The sequence below is a fragment of the Eulemur rufifrons genome, chromosome 7 (assembly GCF_041146395.1).
Source record: "Eulemur rufifrons isolate Redbay chromosome 7, OSU_ERuf_1, whole genome shotgun sequence".
NCBI classification, from domain to species: domain Eukaryota; kingdom Metazoa; phylum Chordata; class Mammalia; order Primates; family Lemuridae; genus Eulemur; species Eulemur rufifrons.
Window position 1 is genome coordinate 528,914 of NC_090989.1, and position 22,370 is coordinate 551,283.

General features: G+C 54.1%; 2 protein-coding genes across 7 annotated transcripts in view; both read right to left on the reverse strand.

Moving 5' to 3' along the window:
* The window catches only part of DIP2A (disco interacting protein 2 homolog A), a 108,960-nt gene extending 106,580 nt beyond the window's left edge, over nt 1-2,380 (reverse strand). For 4 of the 6 annotated variants that reach the window (XM_069474872.1, XM_069474870.1, XM_069474871.1 and 1 more), the window contains exon 1: nt 2,058-2,362. In XM_069474872.1, coding sequence (XP_069330973.1) covers nt 2,058-2,148 — 91 coding nt within the window. In that variant the 5' untranslated portion in view covers nt 2,149-2,362. Of the gene's footprint in view, nt 1-2,057 lie in introns of all 6 variants that reach the window. The other 2 variants (XM_069474874.1, XM_069474873.1) reach the window with 1 other exon arrangement.
* Nucleotides 2,381-16,067: 13,687 nt separating this feature from the next.
* PCNT (pericentrin) overlaps nt 16,068-22,370 on the reverse strand; it is a 121,374-nt gene continuing 115,071 nt past the window's right edge. The window contains exons 41-46 of the mRNA XM_069474875.1: nt 21,603-21,719; nt 20,688-20,920; nt 18,858-18,934; nt 17,740-17,878; nt 16,782-16,909; nt 16,068-16,342 (exon numbers count right to left, since the gene is read on the reverse strand). Coding sequence (XP_069330976.1) covers nt 16,299-16,342; nt 16,782-16,909; nt 17,740-17,878; nt 18,858-18,934; nt 20,688-20,920; nt 21,603-21,719 — 738 coding nt within the window. The 3' untranslated portion in view covers nt 16,068-16,298. The remainder of the gene's footprint in view (nt 16,343-16,781; nt 16,910-17,739; nt 17,879-18,857; nt 18,935-20,687; nt 20,921-21,602; nt 21,720-22,370) is intronic.

Sequence of the window (22,370 nt, forward strand, 5' to 3'; positions counted from 1 at the left end):
ATCACAACACAAACTACAGAAGCCAGCATTAAAGGTGTGGAAGTTCCCTGGGAGCAGGGCCAAATGTGACTGTGCCCAGGTAATCACTGACCTATTTTGGCCAAAAGAAAGGCGTCACGGCAGTCTACGAGCAGGGAAAGAAGTCAGAGCTCCCACCTCCTCGGCTGCTGCTGTACTCCACTGTCTCTTCCCCTGAACACTTTCTGTCCACCCCCTTTCTCAGCTTTAGCTACTTTCCCAAGTTCATCTCCATGTTACATAATATTATACCTTTACTTACCTATATATCCCCTACATATGTCTAAAATGACAACAGGATAAATGGATTCAACAGAAAAGAGACATTTCCTTCATTAAAGTACTTGTGTTCTGTCACACAAATTCTGAAGTTCTTTGAGGAAAGGATCCAATTGATTTAACCATCAATTCCTCCAAATAATGGAACATAACAACCACAAGACAACAAGAAGTTTAGGGAATAATGAATACACTGGAGCAGAAATTTGGAGCAATTTGCAAAAACATATTTGAAATGTATAGAACCTAAACTGCATCAACATGATTTCCCTAGATGAAGAGCCTTAACAAATGCAGTACAGTAGATCCTGTCAGAAGCATTGAGTTTTTCAGACTTCCCAAGAGCATCTAATCACTAAGAATTCTCAAACCCACCATTTCTTATTGCATTTCCATCTTTTAAAATATGCCACATATCACAGAAATTTAAAAAATTTAAATGTTGAATCCTGAACAGTTGCAAGTAGATGCTGCATTATGTGACGAACAAAGATAACAACAGCAACTACCTCCCTAAGGCTGGTGAGGATTAAATGAGTTACTATTTGCCAGTGCATATTTATTAGACGTTGTTTCATGAATTCACTACCCCAGCCCCAGCAAAACATATCAGTCTGAAACTTAAAAGAATAATAACATTATGAGAAAATGGATTTAAGTCTCAAGAAGAGTTAAGAAACATTTAGATACTCTTCTTCAAGGGCTGCAAGGCCTTCCTGATACCGGGGGAGAACTAACTCTTCCCCAGTGACAGCTGAAAGGAACATCAGGACACAGGCCCTCGGGAGGGATAACATTCAAATGGCAAACGCCACTCACCACCACTTGAGCCGTACTACTCCAGTCTAACAATCAAACCATCATTGAACATTTTTTAACTTTTAAAAATTCCATGAAGTGGACTAACCACCTCCTAAGTGTGAAGTGCGTTGAATGTGTTAAGGTATCTTGGCCTCGCAACAATCCGGAGAGGAAAGTCATAACCCTGTTTTACAGATGGAGAAACCGAGGCCCACGGTGCAGCACCTCTCCCCGAGTTTCAGGACAGGGCCCGGCTCGCAGGTGCGAACCCGCGAAGCCCAGACCTGCAGCCTCGGGACAAGCAAGGCTCAAAGCAAAAACGGCCATTCCCAAGATTCCTGCGCCTGAGGCGGAACAACCCAGTCAAAGCCGTCCCGAACGGAGACCGGGGACGGGGAGGGGCTGAGGGTTGGGATAAGGTCTCCAGAAACCGGGAATGGGGGGCGTCTCAGGAGTGAGGGGCCGCGCGCGGGTCCCGGGGTGAAGGGTGAGGGGCGGGGTCCCGGGTTCCCGGGGTGAGGGGCGGGTTCCCGGGGTGAGGAGCCGCGCAAGAGTCCTGGGGTGAGGGGCCGGGTCCCGGGGTGTCGGGTGTGGGGCGGGGTCCCGGGGTGAGAAGTCGCGCGGGCGGGGTCCCGGGGTGAGGGGTGAGGGGCGGGGTCCCGGGGTGAGGGGTGAGGGGTGAGGGGCGGGGTGAGGGGTGAGGGGCGGGGTCCCGGGGTAAGGGGTGAGCTGCGGGTTCCCGAGGTGAAGAGCCGCGCGAGGGTCCCGGGGTGACGGGCAGGGTCCCGGGGTGAGGGGTGAGGGGTGAGGGGCGGGGTCCCGGGGTGACGGGCAGGGTCCCGGGGTCCCGGGGTCCCGGGGTGAGGGGCGGGGTCCCGGGCTGAGGGGTGAGCTGCGGGTTCCCGAGGTGAGGAGCCGCGCGAGGGTCCCGGGGTGAGGGGCAGGCCCGGGCCGCTCACCTTCCGACAGCTCCAGCTCCAGCTCGGCCAGGCCCTCCCGCACCTCGGCGGGCAGCGACGCCGCCTCCAGCGGGCCCCCGCGGTCAGCCATGGCCCGGCAGGCTGGCGCGTGGGGCGGAGCCGGACCGGGCCCGGCGGCTGCAGCACGGGCGGCGGCTACGTCGCTCCTCTCAGCCCGACGACCCGCATCGGCCCGGCGGCGAGCGGAAGACTGCGGGACCAAGGCACTGCCAGAGTAGCAGCGCGCCGGCGCAGGGACCGGGCGGGCCTCTCCTCTGTGCTGCCGCCGCCTGACGCGCTCTGGACCGCCCGGCCGGCCCTACGCCGGGGCGCAAGCGCGCGGGTGGGACGGGCGGCATCGCGCCTGCGCCGTGGGCCTCGGCCCCCGCTGGGACTCTGGCCCCGCCCAGCAACACTGAGGTTCGTGGCCATTGGCCCAGAGGACGAGTCCGGCCGCTCCGGGCTCTCATTGGGCGAGCGGGAGCGCGCCCTCCCGACAGGCTCTGGGCGCGGCCAGCGCCGCCATTGGGCCTGAGGCGGGGCCGGGCGGCCTGGGCGTGGGCGCCGGGCGCCGCTGGATGGGGACGTGTGCGCGGAGCGCCTCCTCACGCTGCCGGCCGGGTTTGCATTCCTCAGCCCCGGCGTCCCGCCGTGGGCGCCCAGAACTCGGCGCGGGCCGGTGCGGGCGAGGCGCGTTCCTCGGGCCCGGCAGGTGCTCGCTCGCTCGATTCGCGGCGGCGGGAAGGCGCCCCAGCAGCATGCGGACCGTGGGGGACCGTGGGGGACCGTGGGGGACCGTGGGGGACGGGGGATGCAGCCCGAAAGGAGGCAGCTGAGGCGCAGTTAGTGTAAGTGGAGAGTTTGGTCCGAGGTTGAGGATTGCAGCCCGGGAGCGTGGACTCCAGTTGCCCTGGATGGACCCTGACTAGCGGCACTCGCAAGTGCAGTTTTAAAGGGGGACCGGGAGCGGGCTGACAAACTTGTCGGAAATTCTCTTCGGTTCACAGAAATACCATTGATTAGTGATTGGCCATACATTGTAAAGCTGAGGAGTGCGGGTCATAATGTCTGGTGCGGCATTATTAGGTTCCTTTGCAGCAACTTGTGGCCGTCAACGGCGAGCAGTTTCAAGCAGTGAATACACAATTCCAAGGGAGAGGAAGACTACTGCGTCTCGCTAGGCCTGGTAAGGACTTGCATTCCTCGGAGGAAAGTTTTTTTCTTTTCTCAGGAACAAGACATCTGGAGCCCGGGGGCCTGTAGGGGGCACACCGACAGAGACCCACAGGGGTCCGGAAAGCGCTGCTCCCCAAATGTACATGGGAAGTGTGTCGGGGTGGCGCAGGGGTGGCATGTGGTGGACGTGTGTAGCACGTCTGCCCACGGAGAGTTACCTTGCCTGAGGTCGCATCCCGGGGCTGTCTGTCCACACCTGACTACTGGGTGAGGCAGAAGAGCAAAGGAAGATCTGGTCATTTGGCCAAACGGAAAACCTCTGATGAGCAGCACTTGCTCTAGAGGCCTGCAGGGTGGCCAAGGCTTTGCCAGGCCTGCATGTACTTCTGCTTCTTCCTCTGCCCCATCCTGCTTCCTTCCCCTTCCTTTCACAGGTGTTGATACCAAATAAATGTCTTGTACCCCAAACTCCATCTCAGCATCTGCTTGTGGAGAAACCATCTTGCAGCAGTTAAAGCAGGTGATACGATGGGGTTTGAGGCTGAGTCACTCACCCACCAGTGGTGAAGTAGTGAATACACTGGCGGGCAACACATCAGATATTTCACATACAGTGAAAATAGTAGCCATAAGGAAGGATAAGAGTATTGGATAGCTGTTAGTTAGCACCACTGAGGCCCTTAAGAAAAATAATGGACACCTGGTGGTGAACAACAACCAACTGAATTCCAGGGAGTCTCTTTGGTTACCTACAAAGAAACTTTCATCTCCTACAGGACAAAGACAAGGGCCAGGCCCAAGAATTAATATCCCTGAGTGACTGAACTCCAAAATTAGTAAAACACTCAAATAAGGCAATGCTCCTAACTAAGTTAGGAAAAGATGAGCCCCTCACACATGGGTTGGAGATATCTGGGGATATGCCTTCACAGGTTTTGACTCCCCAAACTGCCTTGAGCCTTTGAATCCAGCCCACGTGGCTCACCTCTCCCTACTAACCTAGCACTCCTCTTCCTTCCCCCCACCTACCATATGCTAGACGTACGATTACGGTGGAAACATAATGCAAGTGAAAAAGGACTATAGCCCCTTCCTCCTCACAAGAGCTGTGTATTAGTTTCCTAGGGCTGCAGTTAACAAAGTACCACAAACTAGGCTGAAATTTATTGTCTCGGAGTTCTAGAGGCTAAAAGTCTGAGATGAAGGTATTGGCAGAGTTGGTTCCTTCTGTGGTTGGTTCCTTTTGAGGATGAATCTGTTCCATGCCTCTCGCCTAGCTTCTCATGGTTTGCTGGCAGTCTATGTTCTGTGGCTCATAGATGCATCACCCTAATCCTTGCTTTCATGTTCACATGGTGCTCTTCCTATGTACATGTCTGTCCAAATAAAGGTATAAATAATACATCATTTACAAAGGTAATTAGACATGGTCCCCTTTTTATAAAGACCTCAGTCATGCTGGATTATGGCCCACCGTAATGAACTCAACTTGATCATCTGCAAAGACCCATTTCCAAATAAGGTCACATTCATAGGTACTGGGGGTTAGAACTTCAGTGTCTTTTGGGGCAGGGGGAACACAATTCAACCCGCAACAAGCTGTACTACTCAGCCAGCATGTACTGACAGCAGCTGGGAAAGTTGTGTAGTGCTGAATCATAGGGTGCTTGATGAAGGGAGCTGGAAGGTAAAATTGGGTAGATGAATCTACTGACATGAGCAGTCTTCCAAGGTATGAGATTTAACACCCTAGCAAAGACTGCGTGAAAGGATGCTTCCTAGAATGACGGTATATCACTACATAACAAATTATTACATAGTGACTTAAAACAACAAGAATCATTTATTACCTCTCTAGGTTACTGTGGGTCAGGGCATAGTGGGGATGGCTTATCTCTACATCACAGTATCTGGGGCTTCAACTGGAGCAGCTCAAAGGCTGGAGGTTGGAATGATGTGAAGGTTCATTTACTCACGTCTGACCGTTGATGCTGGAGGTTGGCTGGAGCCCAGGCCGGGGCTGGTAGCAAGCACACCCATACATGGCCGTTCCCTGTGGCCTAGGCTTCCTCACAATGTGATGGCTGGATTCCAAGAGCAATCCAAAGACAAAGGACAAAGGAAAGCTGTATCCTTTTTGTGAACTTGCCTCAGAAGTTACACACCATCACTTCTGCTACTCCCCATTGTTAGAAATCAGTCACTAAATCACCCATATTCAAGGGGAGATGATTAGGCTCCATCTTCTGAAGGAAATGCATCAAAGAATTTGCAAATATATATTTAAAATACCAAACATGGAAAAAGCTATGGGCCATGATAAGCAGAGTTGAAATGGCAGAATGATTGTGGCAGACAATGTGATGGAAGGGGGTAGCCAAAATGTATACACTTTGTGCTTACGGAAGACCTGCCAGATGATTATATTCCACGTGGAGGCAGCAGAAAACATCATTTATAAAGGTCATTAGACATAGGCTGATGAAAGGGGCACTGATGTCACCAGAATGTTCAGTGACGGCTCACCTCTGTAGGCAACAGTGACTGGAAAGGCTGTTCCAGAACTTGGCTAGGTGACAACAATGGGTATGATGGGATCCTAAAACAAAAGAAGCCAGGAAGCAGCAGCACGTAACTGACAGAAGTCAGAGGATTGCAATTATCATAGCCAGCAAGGTCTGAGTGGCAGCCAAGGAGCCCTCACCCACAGAGAGTTATAGAAATGGTTAATATACATGGCACCCTAGAAGCAAAATAAATGGGCAGCTGAGGATACTAGTGCAGAAAAAAATGATAGATGACTGAGAAAATAGAGATGGTTGCCATAATTTTTAAAAAATCAAGACTTCCATGTCCAGTTTCTGGACCTGAGCCAATTTTCAGAAATGGGGACTTTACTGAAGAGTTGGCCACATACCAAGAAGAATGGCCCACAGCGTAGCACAGATACACACAGAGATGACTCCATAGCCATTTCCTTTGACAACTACACCCTGGAGAAAAGTGATGAGCCAAACATTGTTAAGACAGATGAACACAAGGACTAAATTGATGCTGATATCCAGTCACCTGGAGCATCATCCTCTCCTGGTAGGGTGACTGCGTGTGTGGTCAGGTAATAAATCCTGTGCAAGGTCCAGCCTGCCGTGGGCCCACTTGGTGGTCATTTTCTCAGACCCCAAGTTGGCATTGACATACTTGGCAAGTAATGCTCACTCCTAGTCCCTGACCTATAAAGCTAGAGATGTTAAAATGGGAAAAGCCAAACAGAAACCCGAAACTATCCTATCCCCTGGCAAGATCATAAAACAATATCACATCAGGGAGAAGGAATGGCAGAGATTAGTGCCACTTTTGAGGACCTAAAGGATGCAGAGTGGTGGTCACCAACATCTTTGATTCACCAGCGTGACCGCTGTGGAACTCAGAAGGATCCTGAGATGACAGCCTCCTTTGTTGTCATCTGGTAGTTGTTTGGAGGTACACTGTGGCACACTCTACCCACAAGTAGCCCTGACAGCAGCCTCTGTGCCAGATTTGGCTGTTGACTTGGTGACTGTGTTCTTTTCTGCCCCTATCAGAAAAGGGAATCAGAAACTTGCATTCACGTGGAATAAAAATACCGATTTCCCTGAGGTTTGTTATTTCTCTGGCCCTCTGTCAGTCCAAAGAGATCTGGACCACCTAGACATCCTGGAGAATGTTACATTGTTCCTCTACATCGATGACGTGCTGATCAGCCATATGAGCAAGAGGTGGGGGAGATGCTAGAGACTAGCTGCCCCAGAGAGTGGGATACAGCCCTACAAAAATCCAGGCGCCTGCTGCGTCCTAATGTTTTTAGGGATCCAGTGATTAGGGGCACGCTAGGGCATCCCTTCCAAAAACAAAAGAATTCTTGCATCTTGTACTTCCTACCATCAAGAAAGCAAGACAGGTCAGGCACGGTGGCTCACGCCTGTAATTCCAGCACTCTGAGAGGCCGAGGCAGGGGGAATCACTTGAGGACAGTTGGAGACCAGCCTGAGCAAGAGCGAGACCCTGTCTCTACAAAAAATAGAAAAAGTAGCCAGGCGTGGTGGCGTGCGCCTGTAGTCCCAGCTACTCAGGAGGCTGAGGCAGGAGGATCACTTGAGCACAGGAGTTTGAGGTTACTGTCAGCTAGGCTGATGCCATGGCACTCTAGCCCAGGTGACAGAGTGAGACTCTGTCTCAAAAAAGAAAAGAAAGACAGACAATTGATGGTTCTTGAGATGATTCTTGCCTCTGGTTCTGGAGGCAGCATACGCCACACCTAGGAATACTGCTCTGGGTCAGATATTGGGGGGTTTGGAAGACTGTCAGTTTTGAAGAACCCAGAACAGGAAAAGTATCTGCAGTAGATCCAGGCTGTGATGTAAGTAGCTCTACTGCCCTGGCCATATGGTCTAGCAGATATATTAGTGGTTATCGATGGTGAGGAATGATGCAATGTGGAGTTTCCGGTGTGCCCCTACAGGAGATTCACAATGCAGGACCCAGAGGTTCTGTCATGCCACCTGGAGCAAAGAATTCTATGCCTTTTGGTGAAAAACATTTGTCTTCTGGTGTGCTGCTGGGCTCTGATAGAGATGGAACACCTGACCACAAGTCAAGTGACCGTGCAGCCAAAACTGCCCATTATGGATTAAACTACAAAGTCAGAGTTGGTTGGGCCTGGCAATAATCCCTTATAAAGTGGAAGTAGTACTTTCAAGATTGAGCATGAGCATGAGAATGTACAGGGGTCACCAAGCAACCTACAGAACACAGACCCACTCCGTTTAACAGTGACTATCGTTTCACACCTGTGACCATATAGGGGAGCCCTTATAACCAGTTGGCAGAGGAGGAAAAATCTTGAGCTTGGTTGGCAGATGAGTTGGCTCAGTATGTGACTTCAAAGTGAAAATACCAGCTACATTACGGCCTCACTCAGGGGTGGCCTTGAAAAATGGTGGTGAAGCCATATCCTCCCAATGGGCAGAGTTTCTGGCAGAGCTCCCAGTCATTCATTTTTCTTGAAGAAGTGACCCACAGTGAGAATATATATATGGGCTCATGGGCAGTGTTAGATGCCTGGGTAACCGGTTAGGGGCCTGGAAGGAAAACAGTTGGAAGTTGGAGACAAGGAGGGCTGTGGCGGAGTTGAGAGCATAGACGTACTGGAATAGGCACTAAGTGTGATGAACTTTGTATGAAACATTAACGCCCACCAGAGAGCATCGTGAGAGAAGAACCACACAACCACGTGGACAGAGTCGGCTCAGCCAGTTGACGCTGGACAGCACCTCTCGCTGCACTGGCATGGCAGGTGCGTGGACAGCATGGCCCCGGTGTAGAGTGGAGACTGCTCATGGGCTCTCCGACCAGAGCTGATGTAGCCACCAGCTGCTACCCAGTGTCTCGGGTGCCAGCAAAAGAGACCAAGGCTGACCTCCCACTATGGCTCCTTCCCTGAGGAGTGCAACAATCCACGTGTACACAGGTCCCTGGACACGGTCCCTTTCAGAAGGCTTACTGCATTGGAATCTCCAATCCTGAAGGGCCAGGGGTTCATTTTCACAGGAATAGACTCATTCCAGATTGGGATTTGCCTCCCTGCCCACAAGTGTCAGCCAGCAAGGGTGTAAGGAGTGTTTGTTTCCCTGACACAGGATCCCACGTAACATTTCAGACGGGCTCACTTTGCCACAAGGAAGTGTCCATGGGACCCCCTGCCTGGCAGAGCGCTAGGACAGCACTCTAAAGGCACGGCTCAACTGCTGAGTTGGGGGTAATATTCTGTGAAGATGAGATGCCATTCTCTAGGATGCGTTAAATTCAGGGCCTTTCCATGGCACTGTTTCCTAGCAGGAAGGATACGTGGGACTGGAAACCAAGGGGCAGAAGGAACAGTGGCCTGCACTTACCGTCACGCCCAGGGGTCCACTAGGGAGCACTGCTTCCTGTCTTCCCAAGCTTAGACTCTGCAGGGTTGGAGGTCCCGGTCCCCAAATGGGACACTCACCAGGGAACACACCAAGTACTCCATTGGACTGCCAATTATGGACGTCTGGGGACTGTGGGGTCCTTGCATCCAGGGGTGGGCAGGCAGAAAGTGGGGCCACTGTCACCACTGTCTTGGCCGTGGAGGAGGAGGGCTGCTGTCACATTCATTACCCAACAGGGAGGAATACGTGCGGGTGCCTCTTAGTATTCCTTTGCCCAGCTGTGACTAAGACACTAAGGAATCCAACTTGTACACATCGTGAGAGAATCTGCCTCTTAGTTCCCAAACCCCTGCGGTCTGGCTGTGAGGGAGGTGGCATGATACACGTGCTGCTGGTTTAAGGCATACGCCACAGAACATCACCTCAAACTTGTAAAATGGGATTTTCAAGCTGATACAGAAAGCCTTCAGCTGGCCAGTCTATTCTGTCAAGGCATCTGCTTCTGGCTTATGCGTACATGAAGACCAGTGAACTCTGAGTGTGAGCTCCCCTCTGCACTTCCATTGCTTTAAAATGTACCTGTGGCTAAGAACCAGGGTGGTGGAGACTATAGCAATGGATGGAGCCTCCTGTAAGTCCACGAATGGTGGGGTTGCCACGTGCACTGAGGGCAGGGAGGCTCGCTCACACCTGACGTGTCCACTCCTGGGAGGACAGGTCACCGCCTCCTCTGTAATGGAAGGAACCAGGCCGCCATGCCAAGGCCTCAGCATTGGCCTCTGCTGTTGGCAGCTCAGGTGCTGAAGGGGCAAAAACCAAGGAAGTCTTGGTGAGGCGGATATCTGTGCTGCCGAACCAATGTTAAGCCTCCTTCCCTGCCCCTTGTTGTAAGAGCTCATTCGGAAAGCACCGTGCTGGACAGAGAAAGTGGCTGACTGACATCCACAGGACAGGTCACCTTGTCCATCAAATTCCATTTCCACAGAGGATGTCCCCTGACAGGCGTCTACATGCAACCTCACATCTTCCGTTAGTCCACTCTGGGAAACCCGCCGAGACACTGGTCCTGAAGACTTCCTTGAAACTCATCTTTGCCGTCTTTTTCCTGCCATTGCCCAGCTGGACATTCGCTCACCCCCTGCACATGAGTAGACCAACAACTCGGGTCACTGTTCTTTCCACACGAGATGGGCCACCAGATGTACCAGCCCAAGTTTCACCACCTGAAAATCTTCCAAAACCCACTCCTAAACTAGGTTGTCTATTTCAGGCTGTGCAGATTTATCTGTAGAACAAACCTAGTGCTTTCTCCTCTTCTGTCAGCTGTCACAGGGAGACCACAGATGTGCACCTACATGTGCTTCTGCCTCTGTTCAGGCAGTTTTGAACATACTATTCCTAGTCTCACTGGAATGCTGCTGTTCAGTCTAGTTTTATGGTTTCTTGTATGGGCTGTCTCCTCCCATAGCAGACCTTGTACTTCTATATCGGGATCAAACTCTCGGTATGGGTCCAGAAGCAGTGAAGGTGGTTTCGATGGTTTTGAGCATCAGCATCTCCTTGTGAGATACTTATCCCAGGTACAATCATAAAAGCTTTATATTCAGGCTTCCTTATCACTTTTTTCCAATACCAATTAGCAAAAATGGTAAATTCAGTTTCATCTGATAGGGACAGCAGTACATCCTCACTGTTACCTTAGGGTCTTTGTTCAGACATACTATTTTGATCCCCTATGTTGAGAGACCGTGGTAATCGGTCCTAGTGAGCAGGAAGTGGCCAGCACCCTAGATGCTTTAGTAAGACATACGCTAGATGGTGGGAGAGAACCCCCATGAGAAACTGGGTCTGCGCCTGGGCAGTTCCTGGGGCCTGAGCGGTCCGTGGAACTCCGCTGTGTCTCCCCTCAAGCAAGAGGCAAGCGGCTGTACCGTGCACGGCCTACAACTAAGAAAGGCTCAAGGCTGGGCTTGTTTGGATTTTTACTGTGACGTAAGTCATATTTGGGTGTGCTGCTCCAGTCTGTTCACTGAGGAACCCTAACCCGCAGGCTGTTAGTCTCAATGGGACCTGGACAAGAGAACTGTAGCTCTGACGCAGACTGTTCCGCTACTCAGGCTTCATGACCTAGAAGTTTCAAAGACGCTGAAAGCATCTTTGCAATTCACGATGCCCCACTGCAAAGTCGCACCAGGGCGGACCCCAGGCTTGCAGAGCAGAGCTCGGCCTCTGCCGCTGACTCATTCCCACCTGGGAAACATCCGGCTTGCTGCTGGCTCCGGCGGAGACAGATTCCTGCCTGTGGGACACGCTGCGGTCTGAACGTGTCGGAAACTTCATTCCCAGTGCGGTGGCACTGAGCGGTGGGGTCTGTAAGAGGTGACTGGGTCACGAGGGCTCTGCGTGGATTCAGAGGTCAATGGATTAGGGCGTCATCATGGGAGTGAAACTGGTGGCTTTGTAAGAAGACAGGCCCGAGCTGGCACGTTGGCACACTCGGCACCCTCCGTGTGACGCCCTGCGCCCCCGCAGGACTCTGCAGTCCCCACCCGCAAGAAGGCCCTCACCAGAGGCGGCCCCTTGACCTTGGACTTCGCGGCCTCCACAACTGTAAGAAGGAAAAAAAAATTCTTTTCTTCATAAATTGCCCAGTTTCAGGTATTCTAAGCAACGGGAAACGAACTAAAACACGGTTCCAGTTAATACGCGACTCAGACTGCCCGTCACGCCCCGGAGCTGGGCGGGCGGGAGCGGCGTCGCCAAGTGCCGCGAAAGGAGGAAACGTGCGTCGTCGCCTCCGCCCGGGCACAGGGTGCGTGAGACCGCTGGGCTTTCCCGCAGCGTCTGCCGTTCTCAGCCCTCTTGACCAGACCTGAGTGTGTGCTCGTGCGGCGACTCCCGCGGGCGCCTCCTGACTCAAGGGTCGGGACCCCTCGCTCAGCCCAGAGCTCCGGGCACGGGGCCGGGAGACGCCGCTCCGTCGTGGCTGCGCAGCGAAGCCTCGCGAGAAGAGAAACTCCCGCGCGCGCGGTGAGGACTGGGGAGCGGCCGGGTCGGCGAGCACCGGGTCGTGCTGGGCGGGGGCGCCCCGCGCCTGCCCCGCGCCTCTGCCCTGCGGCTGCTCCTGAGTCGTGTCCTTTATCATAGACGGATGACCCCAAACACAGCACTTTCCTGAGTCATTCGAGAGATCGTCAAACCTGAGGAGGGGTCGCGGGAGCCCCGGGCCGGGACTGCGGGCCGAGTCCTGCACCCGCGGGTCCGCGCGACTGCAGGCGGCGTCGGCGCGGAAGGGCCTGTCCCCGTCAGGCCTGCGCCCGCCCCGGCGGCCTCCGAGCGGGTTGCGGGAGCCCAGCGGCGTCAGAGGCGGAAACACAAAGACCAGCCGGGCGGGCGGCGGTGTGGGCGGCGGGCGGCGGCGTGGACGGCAGTGTGGACGGCGGTGTGGACGGCGGCCCAGGCTCCCTCGCAGCTCCCCGGAGCCCGTCCCACGTCTCGTCCACTCCTGTGCTGGGTACGGTTCTGCTTTTCTCGCCTGAAACCCACCTGTGGACTTCCCAAAGTCCGTATCGTCATCACTGCTTCTGACCAGAACTCACGGCAAGCGGGCTGGGCCTGCGACCGTGGGGTGCCCTCAGCTCACCCTAAGCCCCCAGCGCCCGGGAGCGGCTCACCTGACGCGTGGTGGCGAGGCCTGTGACGGCTGTGCTGACGCCAGGTGGAGGACAACGCCCTGTCCGTGTGGAAGGCAGCACGTGACACAGGCTTTGCACGGACAGTGCGTGGTGCCCTTTCTCCCACGGCGACAACGCGTCGGCCTGGAAACGCCAGGGCTAAGGTTTGGACGGCCCCTGGCTGATGCGCCAAATAGCCCCCCAGCCCCATAACTCTGGGAGGGCTGTTTGCACCCCTGTGACAACGGTCCCTTTGAACCAGCACCGAAACCGTCTGAACCAGCAAGCAGGGAGAGGGTCCCGGGACAAGCGGGAGCCATTCTGAGGGGAACCTGGGTGGCTGGTGCAGTGCCGGCTGGGAAGTGTGTCTGTAACCCGGCGTGTTCGCCGGGCACCTCTTGGCACTTAGTGCGTTCAGGTTCTACTGTAAAAGGAAGGCGAGGAAGGCCGCTGACAGCAAGACCGTTAGGGTCTCACACCTTCCAGGAGGGAAGGTTTAGGTCACCTGACCAGCCACGGTACTGGGCGAGGGCCAGAAAACCAGGACGAGGTGATGGAAGGGGAAGGTAACAAACACCAGCCAGAGCCTCGTGACTGGTCACAGGAACAAGAACTGGGGCGTTTTGTTTTGTCTTGTTAACGCAGACACGGAACATTTCCCCCTTGCAACCCCCTCCTGCGTTGTACATGTTAGCAGTGCGTGAGCTTCACACACTGGTTCCTAAGTCCGACCTGGGCCTGGCGCAGGGACACTCGCGGGCCTTGGGGAGGCCCGGACCATCTTGCTTAGGAGGCGCACCGAGCTGTCTGGGTGGGAAGGTGAGAGCAGGTGCTGAGCACCGGGTGGGCTCTGCTGGCACCGTGCCCCCCGGTCACCGCGCTGCCGTGCGGACTCCGGCGGGTCTTGGCACACGGAAGGGCAGGAGAGCAGGACGGGCACTTTCCTCCCTCACTCCGACCCGGGCAGCACCTCCGGCGGCTGACGCGCCTCCTCTGTGAGTGCAGCTCCAGTTGGGGGACCCGGCCCGAGCTCCCGTAACTCCGCTGCCCCTCCGGCCCCCAGGCCGCAGCGCCCAGGCTGCCTCACCACGGAGCTTCGCACCTCACCCTCCCGACATCAGAGAAGCCAAACCCTTGTATTCAATCCCCTTTGTCTGAAAAGCTCTCGTGGTGTCTGCTTCCCTGGACTCTAACATCCTGCAGTCGACCAAGCATCCTGGGCCACACTCTAGTTGATCATAAAATACTTTTTTATCTTTGATTAGGAAAATTCTCAAACAATAAACAGCCATATACCCACTAACTAGATTTAATATTTTACTGTTTATTTATGTAGAGATGGCGTCTCACTCCGTCACCCAGGCTGCAGCGCAGTGGCGCGATCACAGCTCACTGCAGCCCCCAACTCAAGCGATCCTCCCACTTCAGCCTCCCGAGTAGCTGGGACTACAGGCCTGTACCACCATGTGGAGCCTAGATTTAATGTTTCAGAAATATTTTGCCATGTTTACCTAATCCACATACACGTGTGAATGTGTGTGTCTCTCTCTTCGCCAGCTCATTTCAAAGCAAGCGTGTGTGCTGCAGCCTCTCCTCGAACAATTCAGCACACAGCCCCTAAGGAAGGAAGCGTTCTCTTACATCACCATCATCGCCCCTAAGAAAATGAACAATTCCCCTCAGCTCTATCCAGTAGGGATCCCAATCTCCCCCCTGCCCCCCAGGATGTCTCTAGCTCCCCCCACCCAGCTTAGAACCCATCCAGGCTGCGTGTTGCTCCACGTGGCTCCTGTTTCCTTTCGCCCAGGACAGACTCGCACTCGTGTTTTCCTGGCGACATCGTCTGTTTGATGAAACTGGGCCAGTTAATTGTGGAATATCCTGTGTTTGTCTTTTTCCTCATTGTTTCTCTTCGTTTCCCCCCATTTAAACACTGGAAGTCAGGCGTGCAGGTGTGGTTACACGTGAGGGAAGCTGTCTGGCAGCTCCCCCAGAGCACCCCACGGTGCTGCGCCTGTCACACGGCGTCTCGCCGAGAAGCACTGGAGACCGGGTCGTGCGTGACGCTAGTCGGACGCTGTGGCTAAGGCGAGGACTGCGAGATACCTGCACCGTGACAGCGGAATTGCGCCTTGGTTGTCGGCACCTAGTGCCGAGTTGACCTGACGGATCACTTCACGGGGTGCAGGACGGTGGTGCTGTGGTAAACCGTCGGCGTCGTTCTGTAAAGAACTTTCCCTCGTCGACAAGGAACACCCGCCCTCACCCATGAAAGGCAGGGTGATGCCTCCACCGTTAACTGTCCGCTTCCATGGCAACAGGTTGGTGTGCCGGCCGCCTCCATGGGGGCTTCGAATGACCCCCCTTTAGCTCCACACTGGCATGCGTGGGTATTTTAAGCAATTTTACTCATTCTTATTCTGGATGCTGAAAATGAAGGGACATTTCTTGGCTCCTGCTGCTGGGGCTGGTTAGGATTTCAGCTTCAGCGGCGTCAAGCAGAGGGTGCAGAGCTCTTGGAAAAGGCAGAAAGTCTGTGAAACAGCGACCGTAAGTAGTGCTGACTAGTAATGAGAAGACGCAGACATGTACCAATGTTGAAGGTGGGAAGAAAAATCTATCACCAAAACAAGTAGTGATTTAGAAGAAAAGTTGTTTTATATTAAAACCTAACCCCAGAAGAATAAATATGTTCAAATAAATACCATGTTCAAAGGTCCAAAAAACACACTGAGATACTTACAACTATACTCAGACAGTTCGTTTTGGGGGTGAAGGATGCTTGCTAGATATTACTACCTGGCACAAATGAGTGTGATGAAAAAACACATAAGGCCACAGTCTGGACAGCAGAGAAACAGTAGCAGCATCTTGGGAAAAATGAGATAAGGGACCAAGTATGATTAAGCTGCAGCCGAGTGGCGATGCGTCTTTGCTGAGGGGAGGAAGCTTTGAGTTCCACCACAGTCTTTCACTTACAGGAGTTTACATAAATTCTGTTTTGTTTTGAAGTGAGAAAAGCAAACTGGACAAAACTAAGAACAGCAAAGGGGCTCTTCTCAAATGCAACAGTGCTTACATTTTATTCCTTCTTTTTGGTTTTATTTGTATGTGTTTGTTTTTAAACAAAGTTTCCATCTGTACACTTTAAGAAGTAAACAACAGGAAGCCGTTCTCTGCTTACCCTCCTCAGGGGGGCAGGGCGGCTGCGCGCACCGGCCCGGGGAGCGCGTGACCTCGCGACGGTGCAGAACTCAGAGATGACACAGAAAACGCTCCGTCCGGCTGTGCAGCGGCGCACGCAGGAGAGGACGCTGCCCCGGCGGTGCCCATGGTGGGCACCACGGCACGGGGACAGCCCAGAGCTTCCTTGAGAAAAGGGAAGAATAAATCTTTTTCTCAAATAGAAGCGTCCCAGGTGAGAGCCACAAGGATTTTATTCATTGTTTACTCTTCTGATGGCAGGATTTCTTTGAAGTAAAATCTATAAATAAAATGAAGTAACAATTTGTTATAAGGCTTCATCTTTTAAAGACAATTTCACAATTTTGAAACACTATCACTGAGTTCATGTAAATTTTGGCAAAACTATGAATCGTGATTTAAAAAGTATACAGTGGTTTAAATTATGATGTTTAAGAAACACTGGACAAATTACGTTCCCTGTCAGTCAGAGAAAGGAAGGAAAAGTCCAGGCAGTGCTCGAGCCACGCTGATGCCAACACCTACTGCCGGGGACGTTTGCTCACACACAGGTGAGGCTTCTTCGCTTACCGTCTTTACCCTGATACTGCTAGTGACGTGGATCAGGACTGGAACTAGCGGTCACTAAGCTGAACGCTGGCTGTCTTCCTGGCACTGCTCTGCACTTCAGGGTCCGTTCACACCACTTCAATACACGGCTGGAGAAGGACTTTCCTTACCTGGCGGTAACCCCCCCAGTCTTTGCTGGATCGTCTCCAAATGGTGAATATATTCTGTCAAGGAATGTTCTGGATCTTCAGAAGCAGTCAGGGATCTTTCTAATCTTGAATTTGGGGATGGAGTGGATCTTCAGACAAACCACCACACCGAGGGGGAGAAGAAAAAACAGAAAAAGAGCTGAACTCGCGCTTGGCCTTGGTGAGTGAGTGAGAAGACGCGCAGGCCCTGCCTGGCCAGAGGCACGTGCGGTGGCTCACGCCAGGGCTGTTCCCTTCTGTCCTTTCTTTCTGTCTTCTTGAGACAGAGTCTCGCTCTGTCACCAGGCTGGAGTGCCGTGGCGTCAGCCTCGCTCACAGCAACCTCCTGGACTCAAGAGAGCCTCCTGCCTCGGCCTCCCAAGTAGCTGGGACTACAGGCATGCGCCACCATGCCCGGCTAATTTTTGTATTTTTAGTAGAGATGGGGTCTCGCTCTTGCTCAGGCTGGTCTTGAACTCCTGAGCTCAAACGATCCTCCTGCCTCAGCCTCACAGAGTGCTGGGATTACAGGCGTGAGCCACCGCGCCCGGCCTCTTCAGTCCTTTCTTAACACACAAGAAAAAAGTAAGGCTTTTTATAAAAAGTGCTACATATATACATTGTATAGAAGTTGGTTTTCAAAGCAACTTCTATACAATGTTCCAGAGTTAAAATGAGTAAAAGATATTGCGTATTATTTTACACCGTCCCACAGAAAAAGGCCATCAGCCACCACTGACTCTCAGTAAGTATCACCACGCTGGGCTCTGGGGCACCACGGCCCCGGACAGACCCTCCCTGCCCTCCCGGGACAGGCTGGGCCTGTGGCTCTCACCGCCTTGCGCTGGCGTCTCCGCCTGGCCCTGGGCCGAGGCCGGAGCCTTAGGCTGGAGACAGATCACCGGCGGGGGCAGGAGAGCCCGAAAGCATCACAACTGACCTTCCCCTCCCGCTCGGGGAGGCTGCTGCTGCAGCTCCGGGGCCGCGGGCAGGGTCCCTGGTGTGACCTGAAGACACATCCCGGGTCGGGGGGGACTCTCTGGATTCAGGGGACTGCTGCCGCCGAGACGCTCGGGGTCCTGCCCCAGAGTTATTTAATGACAAAGGGATGAGGAAAAGAAATGAATACACTTTAGCAGAAACGCCCACCTACCAAAATTTAAAACCTACTAGCTTTTAAAAGTCTGCATGGCAATTTAAAACACTTTTAAAGTTTATAATATTGTATTTTAAAAAGCTTTAGAAGGAACCTGAGATTTGAGCGCCTGTATTTTACCCCATGAGGCTGTAAGTGCCTGGTGTCCACATGGGCAGCCTGGGGGGGGCTGGGGGGCTCAGCTAGGACATGGGCGGGCGGGGGGGCCCTGCCTCTGCCCCTCTGAGGAGCAGGCTCGGGGGAAGGGGTGCAGAGACCTTGGAGAGGGCCAGGTGGGACCTGGAGGGGAAACCCATCTGAAGGCTGAATCAAAGCATTTTAATTTCAAGAAATAACTTTTGAAGTTCAAAAGTGCCTGCCGTGGCACTGCCAGGAAAGCCGCGTCGCCGTGGCGACCGGCAGTGGCTCAGGCAGCCCTGGCCCCAGAGCGGGAAGGGGCCCAGTGCGCCTTGCGTCTGCCGCGCCCAGCGACGGGGACCAGGCCCATCAGCATGTCCTGCGCTGGGGTCGGCTGCGCTGCTGTCAGTGTGGCGGCTGCACACGCAGCAGAGACCTTCAGAGACGAGGTCTGACCGGCCGAGTAAGCAGGATGCTCCGAAGGGAGGGAGGGGGCGGGCGCAGGGGGCGGGCAGACGTCTGGCTGAACGCTAATCGTCAGAGAGTCGGCACGCTTAGCCCTCGTGCATCTTTTGGTCACCCGTCGGCTCCTCCGAACGCCTTGCTCACTAATGTTCTCCGCAGGAGCCCGATCTCACCGCTGCCCCGGCCACTGCACTGACCCAACTCCCTGACTTTCTGGTCTGGCTCTGCTGTCCCCACTGAGCAGTGACCGGCGCGAGCGGCAGTGCTGCGGGAAGGAGAGAGGCTTGTCAATCACGGTTACCACGGCAGCTGAGTCCCACCTGGGCGGGGGGCTTTGCCTGGTGCTAGAGCTCCTTTCCGATCTACTTCTTGCCATTTCTTAACCAAAAAACGTAATCTATAAAAAAAAAAAAAAAAAAAAAAAGGAGACAAAACCTTTAAAACCAGAGCGAAACAGGAATGCAGATCCCACTGTGAGCAACCTCCAGAGTGGGAACTTGCTCCCGCTGGGGTGCGGGCGTGGCCTGGGTCAGTCGGGCCAGGCCTGAGCAGCTGGGTGCGCGAGCAGAGCCCACCGTGCGCCCGGCGGGGCAGCACCCTCCCCGCACCGCGGCACCTCCAGCCACCGCGGGCACCGCCCGGCCCTTCCCAGGCTCCTGCCCCGGCACAGCTCCAGACCCTGACTCGGGTTCACGTCGGTCTGTAACCCAGAGAGGGGACCGCGTGGCACCCCCGCCTGGCTTCCAGGACCCTCCTCCCTACCACCACTTGGCAGGCTCAGGACACACAGGCCCTGGCCCTCTCGGGAGCCGGTCAGGCAGGAAGGGAGGTAACGGGGGTGCAGGCTGGGCATGGGGTGCGGGTCCGAGACACCCCTCACACCTGCAGCTTCCCTGCTCCGTGGCACAGTGGACACTGTGACTCCCAGAGGACACCCTCCAAAGGGCCCTCACAGCAGCTTCGCTCTGGGACAAGGCTGCTCTCAGATGGTCCCCCCTCCTTCACAGGAAGACCCTGGGGCAGGGTTTGGGTCGGCCTCCCTTCCCCATCCGGCACCTCACACACTTCCTGGAGCCTGGTGTTCTCCCCACAAAGACGGGGCGGACGCAGGGTGGGTGGACAGGGGGATGGCAGGTGGCCTGTGGTCAGGAGACCTCAGAGGTGAGGGGACTGTGTGCCCCGAGGCCAGAGAAGGGTGAGAGGGCAGCGCCCTAGGGAGTCTCTCCTGCCCCCCACTTCTGCCTGGCCCATTGGCCCAGCTCAGCCTGGTCTCTGAAAGGAGCGGGACTCTCAGCCGCGCGCTGCGTCCACTGCCCTGGACAGGCCGGAGCAAGGCCTCGGGAAGGCACCTCTGTGTCAGGGGGTAGGTCCAGTGGGACACATATTTTTGGAAATTCAGCAAAGTTTAAAACTATAAAATGACATGAATTTCCCAGGAACAGTAGGGAGCTGCATTCCTGCTGCAAAAATGGTGCCTTGTGCAGAGTGAGTGAAAGACGCACCCCAGGAGGGGGGTGGGGGGCAGAGCGCGACACTCGAGGTGGGTCAGGGTCGGGGGAGAAGGGAGGCGGGGGGGCCTGGCCAGGGCAGCGGGCTCCTCCACGCCCCTCGGCCACACGTGCAGGCTCAGGGCTGGAGACCCTCCTCTTGCGTAACACAGATCCCACTAAGACAGGGGAAACTGAAACTTACAAAGTGAAATGCAGTTTGAAACTTATCAGATGTGCCTGTTGTCAGAAAAAGTCCTGGCATGAAACCCATTAAAAGGCAAGATGTTCCCTTGCAATAACAAGGAGGACTTAAATCTTTAGAATCAGAAGGTGACAACTTCGTGCAACACGACTTCTTGAAGACAAGAGTCATCTGTATTTTCTTTAAGGCCTCAAATGTCATTTGTTTTTAGTAGAGATGGGGTCTCGCTCTTGCTCAGCCTGGTCTGGAACTCCTGAGCTCAAGCCATCCTTCCACCTGGGCCGCCCAGAGTGCCAGGATTACAGGCGTGAGCCACCGCGCCCAGTCCTTGTCATTTGTCTTAAAAGAGAATATATTAGAGAGTTTCAAGGAATAAAATCACCTAAAAACCATGCAGTATGCTGCCTGTTCACAGAGACGGAGGCAGAAACACACGGCTTGGACATGGTGGCATTTACCTTAATATTGCGATGACCACCCTGACAGCCGTGCGGAACTTTGTAAAAGGACGAGACGTGGTGATTTTCTTATCTGCTTTGGAAGGAAATACCCCCAAATGAGCAATCATGGAGAGTGTTTCTTGTTCCGAATCCTGGAACCCACCGATCAACAGTAAGAGATACTTCTTTTGATAAATCAGAGCTTTCCTAAAACTCTCTGCTCTCAAATAATGCAGGTACAACTTCTCCATCTAAAAGAAAAAAACAAAACAAAACAGTAAAACTTAATCGTAGGAAACAAAGACATCTTGCTGACAAAAGCACCCTGTGCTGTTGCGCTTCTCAAGAACCAGACGGGTTTTCCCCTCGGCAAATCACCACAGAACTCGGCCTTGCACAGCGTCGTAGCCAGAAACCACCTGCTGTGGAAACATGCACTTGAGTTTATCAGACGAAATCTAGAACCACAGACTCCCCTCCAGGGCACCATCGCTGACCCACCCCCTAAGAGAGGCCCTGGCTGGGCGCGGGCGGGAGGGCTGCGAGGCCCGGACGCTGCACAGAGCTACGTCCAGAGCCTGACAAGCTGTTCCCTCAGGAGAAGGCCCTCGGCTGGCACCACACGGTCAAATCCCGGGTCTGGAAAACATTCCATGTTCCACCCTTAACTCGTGGGCAGAGAAACTCAGTATTCTTACACAACTAAACCAAGTTTCAAATCAAACTTTATTCTCTCAAACTTCCTTTTTTGCCATGCCTTGACTGCTAGAACCAGCGTCAACAGGCTAGCGTTTGGTACATGTGTGGGCGGCTACACTCAGCAAACGAGAACCTTATGGTCATGGAAATGCTTTTCCTGCAGTTAACCAACCCAGGACTTTTAAAAAAGCACCAACACCACTCTGGACCCCCAACGCAGCCTGTGGGCCCTACCCTGACGTTGCAGGTGTTTGCTTCTGCGCTGGCAGCTGGCGGGGGCCGTCCCGGGTCTGAGTGCTGTGAGCTCCGCGGCACCGTCCCGTCTTGCCTCCACGCGGGCCTGTCCGACCTCTGCAACGAACCACAGGCAGCACTGTCCACAGCGTGTTCTGAGACCAGAGCGTCCTGAGACCGCCCGGGAGCAGGCGAGGCAGGGGGCGAGCACTGCCCACCCCAGGGGCTCAGACGCCTCACCTCTTCAGACTCTCGGGGGCAGGCTCCCCGCGGTGGGCGGTGGCCGGGGTGCGCCGGGTGGGGGTGCGCGTCCCTGGGAGCCGGGACCCAGCGGGGGCCGCGGCAGCCACACAGACGGTGCTCCAGGCCCGCGCCCCCCCAGCACCTCCACAGCGGTGCCCGAGGTGTCGCCTGGCACCTCAAGTCAGTGACACTCAGGGTAACTGCTACATGCCATGTACTAACGAAGTATGAAAATAAGTATTTGTCATATAAGCCCAAATCCAAAGCTTTAAGCCTTAAACACCCTCATGTTCTCTATAATTTTTAAATTTGTATCTTTTATTGTTGTATCATTTTTTATTGGTTTTTTTAAAACAATGTTTTTGATCAAGGTTGTTGACTCTGTGGACATGGACCCAAGAATGCGGGGCCGAGTGCACCGCACCTCGCCTGTTTGTCCTTCCCCAACCGACGGGCACTCGGGCCACCTCCACTCTGGGCTGTTCTGCATAGCGGGCCGTGAAATCTGTGCAAGTTTTTCTGTGG